We start from the raw sequence: 15,296 nt of genomic DNA, 5'->3' as shown, positions 1-15,296 counted from the left end.
GTTCACGACGCCACTATCATACAATATTTGCATTATTGGTGCGACGACCAATATTACGACGTGGTCTTTGAGCCATGCTCAAAACAAATATAGCAAAACTGTTACTTCCATTGATAAACTAACTTTAACCTAGGATGAAAGTAAACATTGAAATGTAAACAAAACAGTTACAAACAATTAACATATGTTTATCTTATTTAAATAAAACAAGATAAACCCATATGTCATAAACGCAATATAATTTTTCTTTCAACTTACATTAAAATAACAAGCGAAATTGCGGGAAATTTGCAAATATTTTTTTCCAAAACTCTTTAGTATTCCAAAATTGTTCTCAGTATTCTTTAGCTGTTGGCCAAATTTCATATCAATTGGTCAAGCCATTACATTCTGATGCTCTTACAAAGAAGTTACAAAGTGAGGGAAAGTGAGCTACGCTCGCTCCGCTCGCTTCGCTCAATAATCTTGAGTAGAGCCGAGCTTTTAATACTAAGTAATAATACACTTAATTTGTGTAGTAATTGAAAAGAATGTTATCACGGTTCTACATTGTTAATGCATTTGTTTTTCCCCGAAGCAAATGTTTTTAGACATGTAATTCTTTGTCTCAGACTCATAGCAGACAGTTTGTTTTGGTGAAACGAAACTCGATCAGGAATCCAACGCAACCTCACACAGCTTAAAATGACCAAAAGTAGCCAAAAGTAAGGAATTTTACAAATAGGTCACCGAAAAACTCATATCTGTATGGGCAATACGGTTGGGCTATTTGACAGTTCTGTTTGGCTTTCAATTTAGACAACATCTGCATATAAAAAGTCAGGAATAACAATTTAGTTATCAAACTGTGAATAGTGACAATGCTCAGTAAAAACTCTAATATTTAAAAGCCAGAAGTGATGTATATTTATATATATGGTAGGGTGAAGTGGGGTAAGTGTGACCTAAAAATCATAAAGTTCATCTTTACAACTTTTTTTCTCTGTTATTTCTAAAGCTAGAAACTTGAAATTTTTAACACTTAAACTTTGGAAATATCTTTATTGGTAAAAAAAATCAATGTGATAAACTTATGCTTTCACTATTTTTTTTACTTACAAAAAATGCCTGCCAGCTGTCACACTTGCCCCATGGGGTCGTGGCAAGTGTGATAGCGGCCTCTATAAAATCCTGTATTTCTTTTAATGGTAAATAGAGCAATTGTGATAAATACCCAGTTAGTACTCTTTCAGGAACATTTTGATTTAAGTCCCTATCATTCTTACTTTTTGAGATATTTACAAATGAAATAAAGACGTACAAAACTGCGGAAATTTGTAAAAACTTGCGTCAGATCACACCATTGATATATAACTACTACTGGATTGCGCGCTGTCCATAAGAGCTGTGTAGAGAAATTCGGTCGCGTACAGGTGTGAGTGGCGGGACGTATCGCGGTGTTGCAGGCGCCCGGTAGGGGCAAAACAGCAACTCGCGCTGCCGCCCACTGCTATTTCCGCCAACGAACTATCCCGCCAAAAAAATATTCCGCCACTAGCAACCCCGCCAAATCTATAATAGTTTTTTTTACAATTCGAGGTCATGTACGAAGAAGCAAAAGTAAACCACCTGTGAATGAATCATCCTGCCAGTTATTAGTGGACAGATAGCACTTTCACGTGGTAGTTTGGTTAGTAATGTATGAATTAATGAAATATGAAATCATGATTTATTCAACCATAATTACATTACATACAAATGAAATAAAAACTTGGAATTAAGTTGCCACAGCATCCAGTTAATGTGACAACGTTCAAGAAAGAGAATTGATGAAGTGAGTCGGTGGCTCAGTCGGTAGCGTCGCGGACCCAAGGCAGCGATGTCGTGGGTTCGGGTCCTGGTCACTGCCGATAACATTTTATCAGTACAGTTCACCTTTGTACTGTACCGGCTCACTCCTTGCTTTGCTGTAAACGATTCACGCACGGGCGCTTAGTCTATGTGGACACGCAAATGCAAGGTTAAAAGAGGCCGCCAACCTCTTAAAAAAAAATACCCCCGCCGCAGCAAACCTGCCGACTAAGCGAATTTCCATTTGTCTTAATTGATTTTCAATTAAATATATTTTAATAACATTAGGTTTAACAAGTACCTAGGTTTGCTGCTACAAGGAAACTAATAAAGTGTGTTTTTTTGTAAAATATTGATAGCTTAGTACAAAATAAATAAATTTGATCAAAATACAAGTATATCATCCATAAACAAGCAAACTACAACATTTTACAATATTCTCCATGAGAATAACATGGGAATTTTAAATTTTTTAAAGCCCCGTTCCCATTGTCCGATCATGCTGGTTCGCGAACTCATTCAAGTTTATCCCGCTTTACACCTTTAAACTAAATTTCATCAAAATCGGACAAAAATTACTCAAGTTATCGCGTTCACGGACGTATATATATATATACTAGCTGACCCGGCGAACTTCGTATCGCCTAAGTTATAGGTTTCCCCTAAGACAGACCGATGGAAAGAAAGTACCGTTACGTTTAATTTTCAAGATGATCTCGTTCGCATCGCTCAATCACGTCCTGGTTGAAGTTCGTTCGCTACGCTCACTCACCTTTGGGTTGGAGCTCGTTCGCTACACTCACTCACCTTTAGGTCGGAGCTCGTTCGCTGTGCTCACTTGCCTTCAGGTTAGCTCGTTCGCTACGCTAACTCGCCTCCAGGTTGAAGTTCGTTCGCTACGCTCACTCACCTTTGGGTTGGAGCTCGTTCGCTACGCTCACTCACCTTTAGGTTGGAGCTCGTTCGCTGCGCTCACTTGCCTTCAGGTTAGCTCGTTCGCTACGCTAACTCACCTCTCACCTCCAGGTTGAAGTTCGTTCGCTACGCTCACTCACCTTTTGGTTGCAAATTAGCTGTTGTCATAAATGTAAAAGAAATAATAGTGCTGCACCCTGTTGGTAATCCTTGTAACTTTAATGCTATTGAACATCATAGAACAGAACCAACTTGTTTAATTGAAACAGCTGTTAAGATTCATTAATTCCATTTCTCATAAGGTTAACATGGGAAACTCCAGAGCCACTGGGGCGGAGCCCTTTTAAGAATTTCGAAACGGGAAATAGTTTACGTCCGATTCGCATACCTACAGAATTTACACACCAAATTTCATAACGATCGGTGAAGTCGTTCCGGAGGAGTTTGCAGACAAACACTGTGACACGAGAATTTTATATATTAGATCTTATATATATATATATATATATACATATAAAAAAATTTGAACGAATGGTGTTTTTGGCCTCTGGGGACATCAAAATGAAAAAGTAAATCGGTCCCGGGTCTAGGTCTTACCGTGCCACCTACGGTAATAGCTACTTCCCTATAGGGAAATTCGCTAAAAGAATTGAAGTGTTTTAAATGGACTTTGGAGAGGACATGCACGAAATTAAGCTGATAAAGTTAATCGGAAATTAGTTTTTTTAATAATTTGCTACTGTCATGCTAAAGAGCAAACCATTGCACTGTCAAAAGTTGGTATTCGTCAAAAGTAGTGACGGTCGGATCCGGATATCGGACTACCGGATCCGCTGGATCCGAGCTAGAACCGGCACCGGATCGGATCCAAAAAATTCCGGATCTTGGGCTGGATCCGGTTTTGATGGATCCGATTTTTTCAAATTTTTTCCCGATTTTTTTCCTAACAAAAAGCTGTCTGTATCCATGTAAGAGACCGATTTTTTTACTAACACAAAGGAGTCTGTATCACTGTACAACCCCGATTTTTTACTAACACAAAGGAGTCTGTACAACCCCGATAATTTACAAAGGAGTCTGTATCAATGTAAGAGACAGATTTTTTTACTAACACAAAGGAGTCTGTATCACTGTACAACCCCGATTTTTTTTAACCAACACAAAGCAGTCTGTATCACTGTACAATACCGATTTGTTTACTAACACAAAGCTGTCTGTATCCATGTACAAGACCGTTTTTTCCCCGAGTGTTTGTCTCTCGATGCAAATAACTTATATGGCAAGGCCATGTCTCGATGTTTGTATCTACATGCTTATAACTTGTATGGCAAGGCCATGTCTCAGTGTTTGCCTCTTGATGTAAATAACTTATATGGCAAGGCCATGTCTCAGTGTTTGTCTCGAGATGCAAATAACTTACATGGCAATGCCATGCCTCAGTGTTTGTCTCTTTGCAAATAACTTATATGGCAAAGCCATGTCTCAGTGTTTGCCTCTTGATGCTAATAACTTATATGGCAATGCCATGCCTCATTGTTGTCTCTTTGCAAATAACTTATATGGCAAGGCCATGTCTCAGTGTTTGTCTCGAGATGCAAATAACTTATATGGCAATGCCATGTCTCAGTGTTTGTCTCTTTGCAAATAACTTATATGGCAAGGCAATGTTTCAGTGTTTGTCTCGAGATGCAAATAACTTATATGGCAAGGCCATGTCTCAGTGTTTGTCTCAAGATGCAAATAACTTACATGGCAAGGCCATGTCTCAGTGTTTGTCTCGAGATGCAAATAACTTATATGGCAATGCCATGTCTCAGTGTTTGTCTCTTTGCAAATAACTTATATGGCAAGGCCATGACTCAGTGTTTGTCTCGAGATGCAAATAGCTTATATGGCAACGCCATGTCTCAGTTTTTGTCTCGAGATGCAAATAACTTATATGGCAATGCCATGCCTCAGTGTTTGTCTCTTTGCAAATAACTTATATGGCAAGGCCATGTCTCAGAGTTTGTCTCGAGATGCAAATAACTTACATGGCAAGGCCATGTCTCAGTGTTTGTCTGTTGATACTTATAACTTATATGGCAAGGCCATGTCTCATTGTTTGTCTCTTCTTGGTGCAAATAACTTATATGGCAATGCCATGTCTCAGCGTTTGCCTCTTGATGTAAATAACTTATATGGCAGAGGCCATGACTCAGTGTTTGTCTCGAGATGCAAATAGCTTATATGGCAACGCCATGTCTCAGTTTTTGTCTCGAGATGCTAATAACTTATATGGCAATGCCATGCCTCAGTGTTTGTCTCTTTGCAAATAACTTATATGGCAAGGCCATGTCTCAGTGTTTGTCTCAAGATGCAAATAACTTATATGGCAAGGCCATGTCTCAGTGTTTGTCTCTTGATGCTAATAACTTATATGGCAAGGCCATGTCTCATTGTTTGCCTCTTGATGCAAATAACTTATATGGCAAGGCCATGTCTCAGTGTTTGTCTCGAGATGCAAATAACTTATATGGCAAGGCCATGTCTCAGTGTTTGTCTCTTGATGCAAATAACCTATATGGCAATGGCATGTATCTTTCCGAACCGAATCCGACCCGATTTTTCGGATATCTGCACACCTCTAGTTTTTTGTTTTGTACCTAGCTATGAGTACTGTGGGCCTGGAACGAATTTAAGGAAGAGATTAACAAGAGGTGTTCCAGGCATAAATAAATTGGATGCTGCATGCAAAAACCACGATATAGTATACTGAAGATCGAACTATTGTAAAATATACACAGATACCCTTTTGGTGGTCGTGCAAACTTAGTGCATTTTATGATTTTGTTAGTGTCCCAAAAAAATGAGGGATTATGGGCTCAACTGGAGATAGGAGATTACTCTATATTTAAGATATATTAACCTTTAAGCATAACCAATATTATTTTAAACCGTATGATTTAAATTGGCATTTTGTTAATTAGGTTTTTTTACCCGCCCTTATGACAGTGTGTATCTGGATCCGGATCCGAAGATCCGCATCCGAATTTTTCAAGATCCGGATCCAGTACCGACATTTTCTTGGATCCGCCCATCACTAGTCAAAAGCTAACAAAATTAGTACTTTTTAATCATGCGTGAAATGTAGGCTACTCTGTGTGGTACTGTATTCAAATAAATGGTTTTTATACAACTGTACTGTATTTTTATTGTTTACTTTATCAACCTTTTTATAAAACCCATAACCCAAACCATCCAAGCAATTTTTTTAATACAAATACTATGTTATCACCCAACTTTATAACAATGTAAATACACGTTGTACTGTATAGCAATTAATTGATTACTAACTTTTATACTTTCCATTTTTAATATAACTAGAGAAGTGAGTCAAAATATCCCCCGATGAACATTTTTCGTGAATCATTAACAAACGTAGGGTAAACAAATGCTATCACAGCGTCAGTGCGATGTAAAACCCAAGCACCGTGCGGGTTTCTTGCCCCTTTGTTGCCCCTACCCGACGCCTTCATGTGCAGAATGCAACCACTGATTTCGGCTCGGGCTAGCGAGCTCAGCCAGCAATCCAGGAGTAGTTATATATCGATGGATCACACAGATTAACATCAGATTACATCAGATCACACTTGCCCCGGGTGTCGGTGTCACACTTGCCCCAGCCATTGAAAAATTCCGGGGTAAGTGTGACACGTGGTTTTAAATTTAATGATAAATTTGTACCCGTTTTAAATATTTTTTTCCTAATAAAGTTTAGCTTTAAGGCTCTTTAAAAATCTGAGTTTGATATAAATTGGTCAAAATTTAAAATAACTACAAATTAAACAAAATTTCCAAACGAACTTCGATTTTGACCTAAAATGTCGGACTTATAAAAACCAATAAAATCAACATACAGTAGTTACTAAATTGATAAAAAAAACTATGTAACTAGATAACTTATATGTAGAATATTTCTCTATGACAAAACCAATTTTTTTCAGCGATTCCCAAAAACAAGATGGCCGGCTATCACACTTACCCCGCTGTCACACTTACCCCACTCCACCATAACTCTAAAGCTCATATTGTCAAGAAATTGTCGTAGGTTTTACCAAGAGTATTTGCACTTAAAGATAACAATAAACACATTGAAAGTTTTAAAGTAAATGTCAGTATAAAACATGGTTTATGAGCACTATGCTTTGCGAGATGAGGTCTCTGTTGAATTGAGTAGGCTGGAAAAAGAAGGCATCATTAATAAAGTCCCACATTCTAACTGGGCGAGTCCTATTGTAATCATTCCCAAGTCAAATGGTAATCTCCAGGATCGATCCTAGGCCCTCTTTTATTCATCTTTTATTTGAGAAATTTTCCGCAACTCAGTGATTCTAGCAAGCTTTGCCTATATGCTGATGATGCAAATTTAAAAATAGCCGCAGAAACAGAAACATATGCTGAACTTGAAGCCAAGGCCAATTCTGATATATTCAGGGTGTCTAGTTTATTTCCATTTAAAAATTCAAGACTAATTCCAGATTTTTCAAGACTACAGATAATGGGGTGTTTTTCAAGCAAAGAAAAAATTGAGCAATGAAAAGTTCCAACTAGCCAATGCATCATTTTTTGGATGATGAAATTTTTTCTACATCATCATTGACTCCCGCGGTAACGCAAACGTCATCATCGTCCACGATCACGGCCAAATCGTGAACATCTTCTGCGGCCGTGTAGACATCATCGTCGTCTCCCTTGGTCACAGAAACGTCATTGTCCTCTCCCCTGGTCACAGAATAGTCATCGTCGTCGTAGTCTGCGATCGCGGCAAAATTATGAATATTTCCTGCGTCCGTGTAGACATCATCGTCGTCTCCCTTGGTGACGAAAACGTCATCGTCGTCTCCCGCAGTCTCAGAAACGTCATCGCTGTCGTCCGCAATCGCGGCAAAATCATGAACATTTCCCGCAGCCGTGTACACATCATCATTGACTCCCGCGGTAAGGGAAACGTCATCATCGTCGTCCACCCTGTATATTATTACTTAACAGTTTTTTTAATTTGAATAATTTGCGTTTGAATACAGATAAAACTAATTTAATTTTATGTGTTTCCAAGCAGGAAAAACTAAACTGCAAGATCTGCCAAAAATTGTAGTTAATAACAACACAATTCAAGATAAAGACCACATCACATTTTTGGGATTAGAAATTGATGAAAATTTGAAGTTGAATCATAATATTGATCAGTTACTTTCTAAAATTTCATCTGGCCTTTATGCGCTAACAAGATTAAAACCCCTATGTGAAAAGGAAACTTTAAAAATTATATATTTTCATACATACATTCAATCATATCATTTGGAGTTTCACTTTATGGTAAAAGACAGATTTAATGAATTACAACTTATTGGAGACTATCACAATTACTTTACTAGAAATCGAGAAAACCTGACAACAAGGCTATGTACTATTTTGAAAGAGTTTTAGTTCTATAAGTTATAAATTGCTTTATTTAATTTACATTGAAACTTTTGGTCATTTTATCTATTATTTTAATTTTGATATTTTCATGTATCAGGGTGTCTAGTTTATTTCCATTATAAAATTCAAGACTAATTCCAGACTCTTCAAGACTAATTCCAGATTTTTCAAGACTAGTTTTTTCAACAATTAGTGCGTGTTGATACCAAAATGTATCGATTCTCGATTCTTGATACCGATACCAATTGTTATAGCTTAACAAAATTTTCTGAATAATACTACACCAACCCCTGTCTTTGTCATAAAGTAGTATTATGATAATGTGGTGTTTTCAAGTAAAGAAATTATGCAGCAATAAATTCAAACTAGCAAATTTTTGTTTCATGAAATCTTCCACGAACCGTACGTTTAGACATCATCATTGACTGCAGCGGTTACAGATATGTGATCGTCGTCGTCCGCGATCACGGCAAAATCATGAACATTTCCCGCGGCCTTGTAGACATCAATGACATCATCGTCGTCTCCCGCTGTCTCAGAAACGTCATCGTCATCGTCCGCAATCGCAGCAAAATCATGAACATTTCCCGCGGCCGTGTAGACATCATCGTCGTCTCCCGCGGTCACGGAAACGTCATCGTTATCTCCTGCGGTCACGGAAACGTCATCGTCGTCGTCCGCGATCGTGACAAAATCATGAACATTTCCCGCGGCTGTTCAGACATCACCGTCATCTCCTGCGGTCACGGAAATGTTATCGTCATCTCCCGCGGTCACGGACACGTCATCGTCATCTCCCGCGGTCACGGACACGTCATCATCATCTCCCGCGGTCACGGAAACGTCATCGTCATCTCCCGCGATCGCGACAAAATCATGAACATTTCCCGCGGCCGAGCAGATATCATCGTCGTCTCCCGCGGTCACGGAAACATCATCGTCATCTCCCGCGGTAACGGAAACGTGATCGTCGTCGTCCGCGATCGCGGCAAAATCATGAACATTTCCCGCGGCCTTGTAGACATCATCGTCGTCTCCCGCGGTCACGGAAACGTCATCGTTATCTCCTGCGGTCACGGAAACGTCATCGTCGTCGTCCGCGATCGTGACAAAATCATGAACATTTCCCGCGGCCTTGTAGACATCAATGACATCATTGTCGTCTCCCGCTGTCTCAGAAACGTCATCGTCATCGTCCGCAATCGCAGCAAAATCATGAACATTTCCCGTGGCCGTGTAGACATCATCGTCGTCTCCCGCGGTCACGGAAACGTCATCCTTATCTCCTACGGTCACGGAAACGTCATCGTCATCTCCCGCGATCGCGACAAAATCATGAACATTTCCCGCGGCCGAGCAGATATCATCGTCGTCTCCCACGGTCACGGAAACATCATCGTCATCTCCTGCGGTCACGGAAACGTGATCGTCGTCGTCCGCGATCGCGGCAAAATCATGAACATTTCCCGCGGCCTTGTAGACATCATCGTCGTCTCCCGCGGTCACGGAAACGTCATCGTTATCTCCTGCGGTCACGGAAACGTCATCGTCGTCATCCGCGATCGTGACAAAATCATGAACATTTCCTGCGGCCTCGTCCGCGATCTTGGCAAAATCATGAACATTTCCCGCGGCTGTTCAGACATCACCGTCCTCTCCTGCGGTCACGGAAATGTTATCGTCATCTCCCGCGGTCACGGACACGTCATCATCATCTCCCGCGGTCACGGAAACGTCATCGTCGTCGTCCGCGATCGTGACAAAATCATGAACATTTCCCGCGGCCGAGCAGATATCATCGTCGTCTCCCGCGGTCACGGAAACGTCATCGTCGTCTACCGCGGTCACGGATACGTCATCGTCGTCTCCCGCGGTCACGGAAACGTCATCGTCGTCTACCGCGGTCACGGAAACGTCATCGTAGTCTCCCGCTGTCACAGTCGTCTTTCGTGGTTTCGGAAACGTCATCGTCGTCGTCCACTATCGCGGCAAAATCGTGAACATTTCCCGAGGCCGTGTAGACATCATCATTGGCTTTTGCGGTTACGTAAACGCAAGACGACGATCGCGGCAAAATCATGAAAATCCCTGACTTTGAAATCAAATTTAAGACTTAATCCCGACTTTCAAGACCATTTTGAAGTTCAATACTTATTCTCGACTTTCCCGATTTTCCCGACTACAAGACACCCTGATGTATTCTGGTGTTGAAAGATCAATCACCAAGCTAACTGTAGGGACGTCAAGTGATTTATGGATAAGCCTACACCTTAACGGTTCAAAACTAATGAACAGAAAAATGGTAGAGGTGAACAAACATAACATTCACTGATTCCAAGGTACTCAATCCCTCCCTGGAAACAACTTACCTCTTGAGATCGTTCTTGTGAATGGACTCGTAGCAGATGGGACACTTGCGCCAGGACTTGTCAGACAATGCCAGATAGTGAAGGATGCAGGGGTAGCAGTACATGTGACCACAGCGAGTCATCTTGCCAGCTACTAAACTGCTGAGACAGATGGGGCAGCTCACTGGCTCAAGACTGGCAACACGCTGCACACAAACAAATCAATGCAGCATTGTAACAATTATGTCTTCAACTAGGTTTATGACAGGGACTGAAAAGGACAGAAGAAGAATTAAAAATTGAATAGGTGGGATTTAGTTCAAGAATTTTATTTTTAAGATGTAATCAAATGTTAATCAATCTTAATTGTATTTATTTATTTATTTTTAGCTGTCAATCGGCATCCATTTAGGCTCTTTATTTGTTGGTACCTGGGGACTTTATTAGTATACTCTTGAGAGTATTCTTGTGGTCAATGTTATCTTACCCAAAAATGTTGTTTTGCAATATATTTGACTTCTGTTAAAATAATATCGTAGTTGACTAAAATAATGAGAAGAATTTTTTGTTAATTTTTTTGAAGTCCCTAAACTATAAAAAATACCCAGTATTTTTCATGGTGAATTCGAAAAAGTCTATCAGTAGAAAGAAAATCTTCACACCTCCCTTCCCTTGAAGTATTAGTCACTGCAAGAACTTGTTTTCGCTCCCCAGAACCTTTTCTTTAATCTTAAATTTCATAAGATTTAGCCCAATACCATTTTCCCAAAACTCAGGACTATTTCCGAATGAAAACGATTACATTTTTGGATTAAGTAAGAAGAATACAGTATACTTTTTAGCCACTTTTTTTTCTTATTTACATTAATGATCTTCCAAAAGCTATTAATAAAGAACTAATTCTTTTTGCTTTGATCAAAAATAATAATACAGCTGAAATGTTTTCTTCTCTGCAAAGTGTGGTAAGGGACATGGAGCAATGGTTTTTAGAAAATGGGTTAAAACTTAATGTTGAAAAAACAAATATTATTAAATTTTCTACTAGACACAAAAATATGGAAAACTGTTCCTCTAATTTAGTTGAAGCTCATAAATTCTTAGGGGTTTACGTAGATGACACAGTTAAATGGGATTCACATTTGAATTATTTACGTAACAAAATTAGGTTGATATCATCTTTATTCATACATTTAAGGGACTGTGTTTCTATTGAGACACTTAAAATAGTTTATCATGCTTATGTGGAGTCAGTGTTAAGATATGGCATAATTTTATGGGGTCAAGCTACTGGTATTAAAACTTTATTCAGGTTACAAAAACGTATTATTCGTATTATTACCAACTCTCATCCACGCAGTTCTTGTAAGAAACATTTTCAAAATTTAAGAATTCATACATTAACGGGGTTGTATATTCTAGAATTATTAAATTACTTAAGTTACATTCAGTTAAAAATGAGTTACCAGAAACAATGCATTTTAATCACAGCACAGAAAACGTACTACTATAACCCAGAATGCCAACCGCATGGTAAAAAGCACTAAGTGTTTTGAGAGAGCTTTGCCTGTCAATCCGTAGGCAGCGCCACCAGCGTTGCTATGCTATTGCATGGCAACGCTGGTGGCGCTGCCTACGTATTGACAGGCAAAGCTCTCTCAAAACGCTTAATGCTCTTTACCATGCGGTTGGCATTCTGGGTTATAGTAGTAGGTTTTCTGTGATCACAGGTATGAAACCCGAAATGAAAATATATTTAGACTCCCCAGACACCGTTTGACCCTATATGAAAAATCTCCATTGTACGCTGGGCTGAGATTGTACAATGTGCTTCCGCCATGCTATAAGTCATTAAGCAAAACCAAATTTAAAGATACAATAGATAATTTTCTTATTGACAAGGCTTTTTACTTAATTGAAGATTTTTACAGAACTACAATTTAGAATTTTTTTTTTAAGTGTTTAATTTTAAGTTAAAAGTTTTAATGTTAAATATTTTATGTATGGATTTAATTTTGACAATGCACCTATTCTAAATGTTATGACATGTATGGAATGTTTTGTGCAAATAAAGTCTATGTCTATACAAAAAATACTAAAGTATGTACAATGCTGAAGTATATTGATGGATATATATATTGATGGATCAGTGTCTAAAGCAAGTGTAGGCTACGGCATTTGTCAGTTTGCAACATTTATCCTAGGAATGGACGGGATTGAATTTTCAGTTCGGGACGGGACGGGACGGGATTTTTTTTTCCTTCCCGATTTTCGGGACGGGACGGGACGGGATTTTTTCCTGTGCATAAAAAAAAGTCTTCAGTATTGCAGTTACCAGAAAAAGACAAACGAAATCAATTTTTACCGTTTGTGGCACTATCTATAAAACCCAAAAAATGGTTTGGTTACAACAATTTACAGGTACCTATAGAAACATGTGACTCGCGGTCACGGCGTCATCGTTGGTATGACTAGCGATCACGGCGCAATCGTCAGTATGACTCCGCGGTCACGGCGCGATCGTCGTTATGACTCCGCGGTCACGGCGAGATCGTCGGTATGACTCCACTGTCACGGCGTGATCGTCGGTATGACTCCGCGGTCACGGCGTGATCGTCGGTATGACTCCACTGTCACGGCGTGATCGTCGGTATGACTCCACTGTCACGGCGCGATCGTCAAAATGACTTCGCCTCCTGCGTTCGCGGAACATCTCTCGCGATAGCGACGTTATCGTCACTCGCGAAGCGGCAAAATCGCCGACGATCGGACCAAAGCCCGTCCCGAAAAATTCCCGAATCAAATGTAATCCCGTCCCGAAAATCGGGAATATTTTTTTCCCGAAAATGTACCGAAATTTCGGGACCCGTCCATAACTAATTTATCCACAGGCGACACAATATCATTCTTGTCTCCCGTGGTCACGGATACACCATTGTCGTCTCCTGCGGTCACGGGAACGTCATCGTCGTCTCCCATGGTCTCGGGAACGTCATCATCGTCTCCCGCAGTCACGGAGATATCGTTGTCTCCAGTGGTCACAGAAATGCCATTGTCGTCTCCAGCGGCCACGGAAATGTCATCGTCGTCTTCCGCGGTCCCGAAAACGTCTCCGTCGTCTCCCGCGGTTACGGAAATATTATCCTTGTCTCCCGTGGTCACGGGAACGTCATCGTCGTCTCCCGTGGTCATGGAAATATCATCGTCGTCTCCCATGGTCACGGATACGCGATTGTCGTCTCTCACAGTCACGTAAACGTCATCGTCGTCTCCCGCGGTGACGGGAACGTAATCGTCGTCTCCCGCGGTCTCGGGAACGTCATCGTCGTCTCCCGCGGTCTCGGGAACGTCATCCTTGTCTCCCGTGGTCACAGAAACGTCATCGTCGTCTCCCGCGGTCATGGAAATATCAACGTTGTCTCCCGTGGTCATGAAAACGTCATCGTCGTCACACGTGGTAACGAAAACGTCATCGTCGTCTCCCGCGGTCACAAAAACGCCATCGTCGTCTCCTGCGGTCACGGAAACATCATTGTCGTCTTCTGCGGTCCCGAAAACGTCATCGTCATCTCCCGCGGTCACAGAAATGTCATCCTTGTCTCCTGTGGTCACGGATACACCATTGTCGTCTCCTGCGGTCCAGGGAACGTCATCGTCGTCTCCCATGGTCTCGGGAACGTCATCGTCGTCTCCCGCGGTCACGGGAATGCCATCGTTGTCTCCCGCGGTCACGGAAACGTCATCGTCGTTTCCTGCGGTCGCGGTAAAAAATTCCCGGTTGGATACAAAATTTACGCATAATTCCCGGTTTTTTCCCGGTTCAAAAAAATCACGCATAATTCCCGGTTTTCCCGGTCGGTGGACACCCTGTCATAACCTCCAGTTTTTCCTAAAAAAAACTCTTATCCTAATTTAAAACCACTTTATCATGGGTATTCAAAGTATCTAAGAGTAAAATAGGTAAAGCATCTTAACTGTGATTTTTCTGGACACAATCCTCATAGTAGTAAAAGGTTTTGTTTTAATAAATGTGTGATACAGTAATTGTTGTTAGAAAAACATGAATGTAGGATACTATCCATTTTCATAATAATGTCAATGTATTCAAGTTAAAAAAAAATGGTTAAATACAGTTCTGAGAAGAAATACGGGTAGCCGCGTACCGTACCGATTTTGTACCGAGAACCGAGGTACAAAATATTGTACCATACCGAACCGTACCGATTTTAAATTTTCTGTATCACAGACCCCTATATTCTAGTAAAGTATTGGTGCTAATAGAAGTATTTGCATACAATAAACTTGCATGAATAAAGACCACCAGTAAATTCTTGATAAGGAAACTAATAAATTTCAAACAAGTCATTTAATTAAATCCAAGTAAAATTTAGAATGCTGGAAAATGAGATGCTAAATAAAAAGCTTTACAGTAGACACCCTGTTATCCGGACTCCTCGTGACCGAGGCCAGTCCGGATAACGGTTTTTCCGGTTAAACCGACGTCCCCAAAAACTAGTTAAAACAGACCATTTAAATGCATACTGTATACAGTATTTGACTTAAATTTAGGAGAGCATTGTATTTAGACACGTAATCACTGGTCTCAAATCTTTCCCACGAGAACAGTCGTTTCAGTGCCGCCCACTTCCTGCCAACTAGTCCGGTTAAACCGATGTGCTGATACAAATTTTCAAGTTAAAGAGATGTAATTTCCGCTGAGTGTAGTTCGGTTAAACCGATTTC

The 15,296-nt window shown here is 40.3% G+C and overlaps 1 protein-coding gene across 1 annotated transcript in view; it reads right to left on the bottom strand.

Annotated features, from left to right (window-relative positions):
- The window catches only part of LOC128988945 (RING finger protein 10), a 177,604-nt gene that overhangs the window by 136,911 nt on the left and 25,397 nt on the right, over positions 1 to 15,296 (bottom strand). Inside the window, exon 5 of the mRNA XM_054410780.1 lies at positions 10,578 to 10,762. Within this exon, the coding sequence (XP_054266755.1) occupies positions 10,578 to 10,762 (185 nt within the window). The remainder of the gene's footprint in view (positions 1 to 10,577; positions 10,763 to 15,296) is intronic.

The sequence above is a fragment of the Macrosteles quadrilineatus genome, unplaced genomic scaffold (assembly GCF_028750875.1).
Source record: "Macrosteles quadrilineatus isolate MER2022 unplaced genomic scaffold, UCM_ALF_1.0 Scaffold_1__1_contigs__length_201487025, whole genome shotgun sequence".
Classification (NCBI taxonomy): domain Eukaryota; kingdom Metazoa; phylum Arthropoda; class Insecta; order Hemiptera; family Cicadellidae; genus Macrosteles; species Macrosteles quadrilineatus.
Note: the sequence above shows the minus strand (reverse complement) of the source record. Positions and strands in the feature narration are given on the sequence as shown.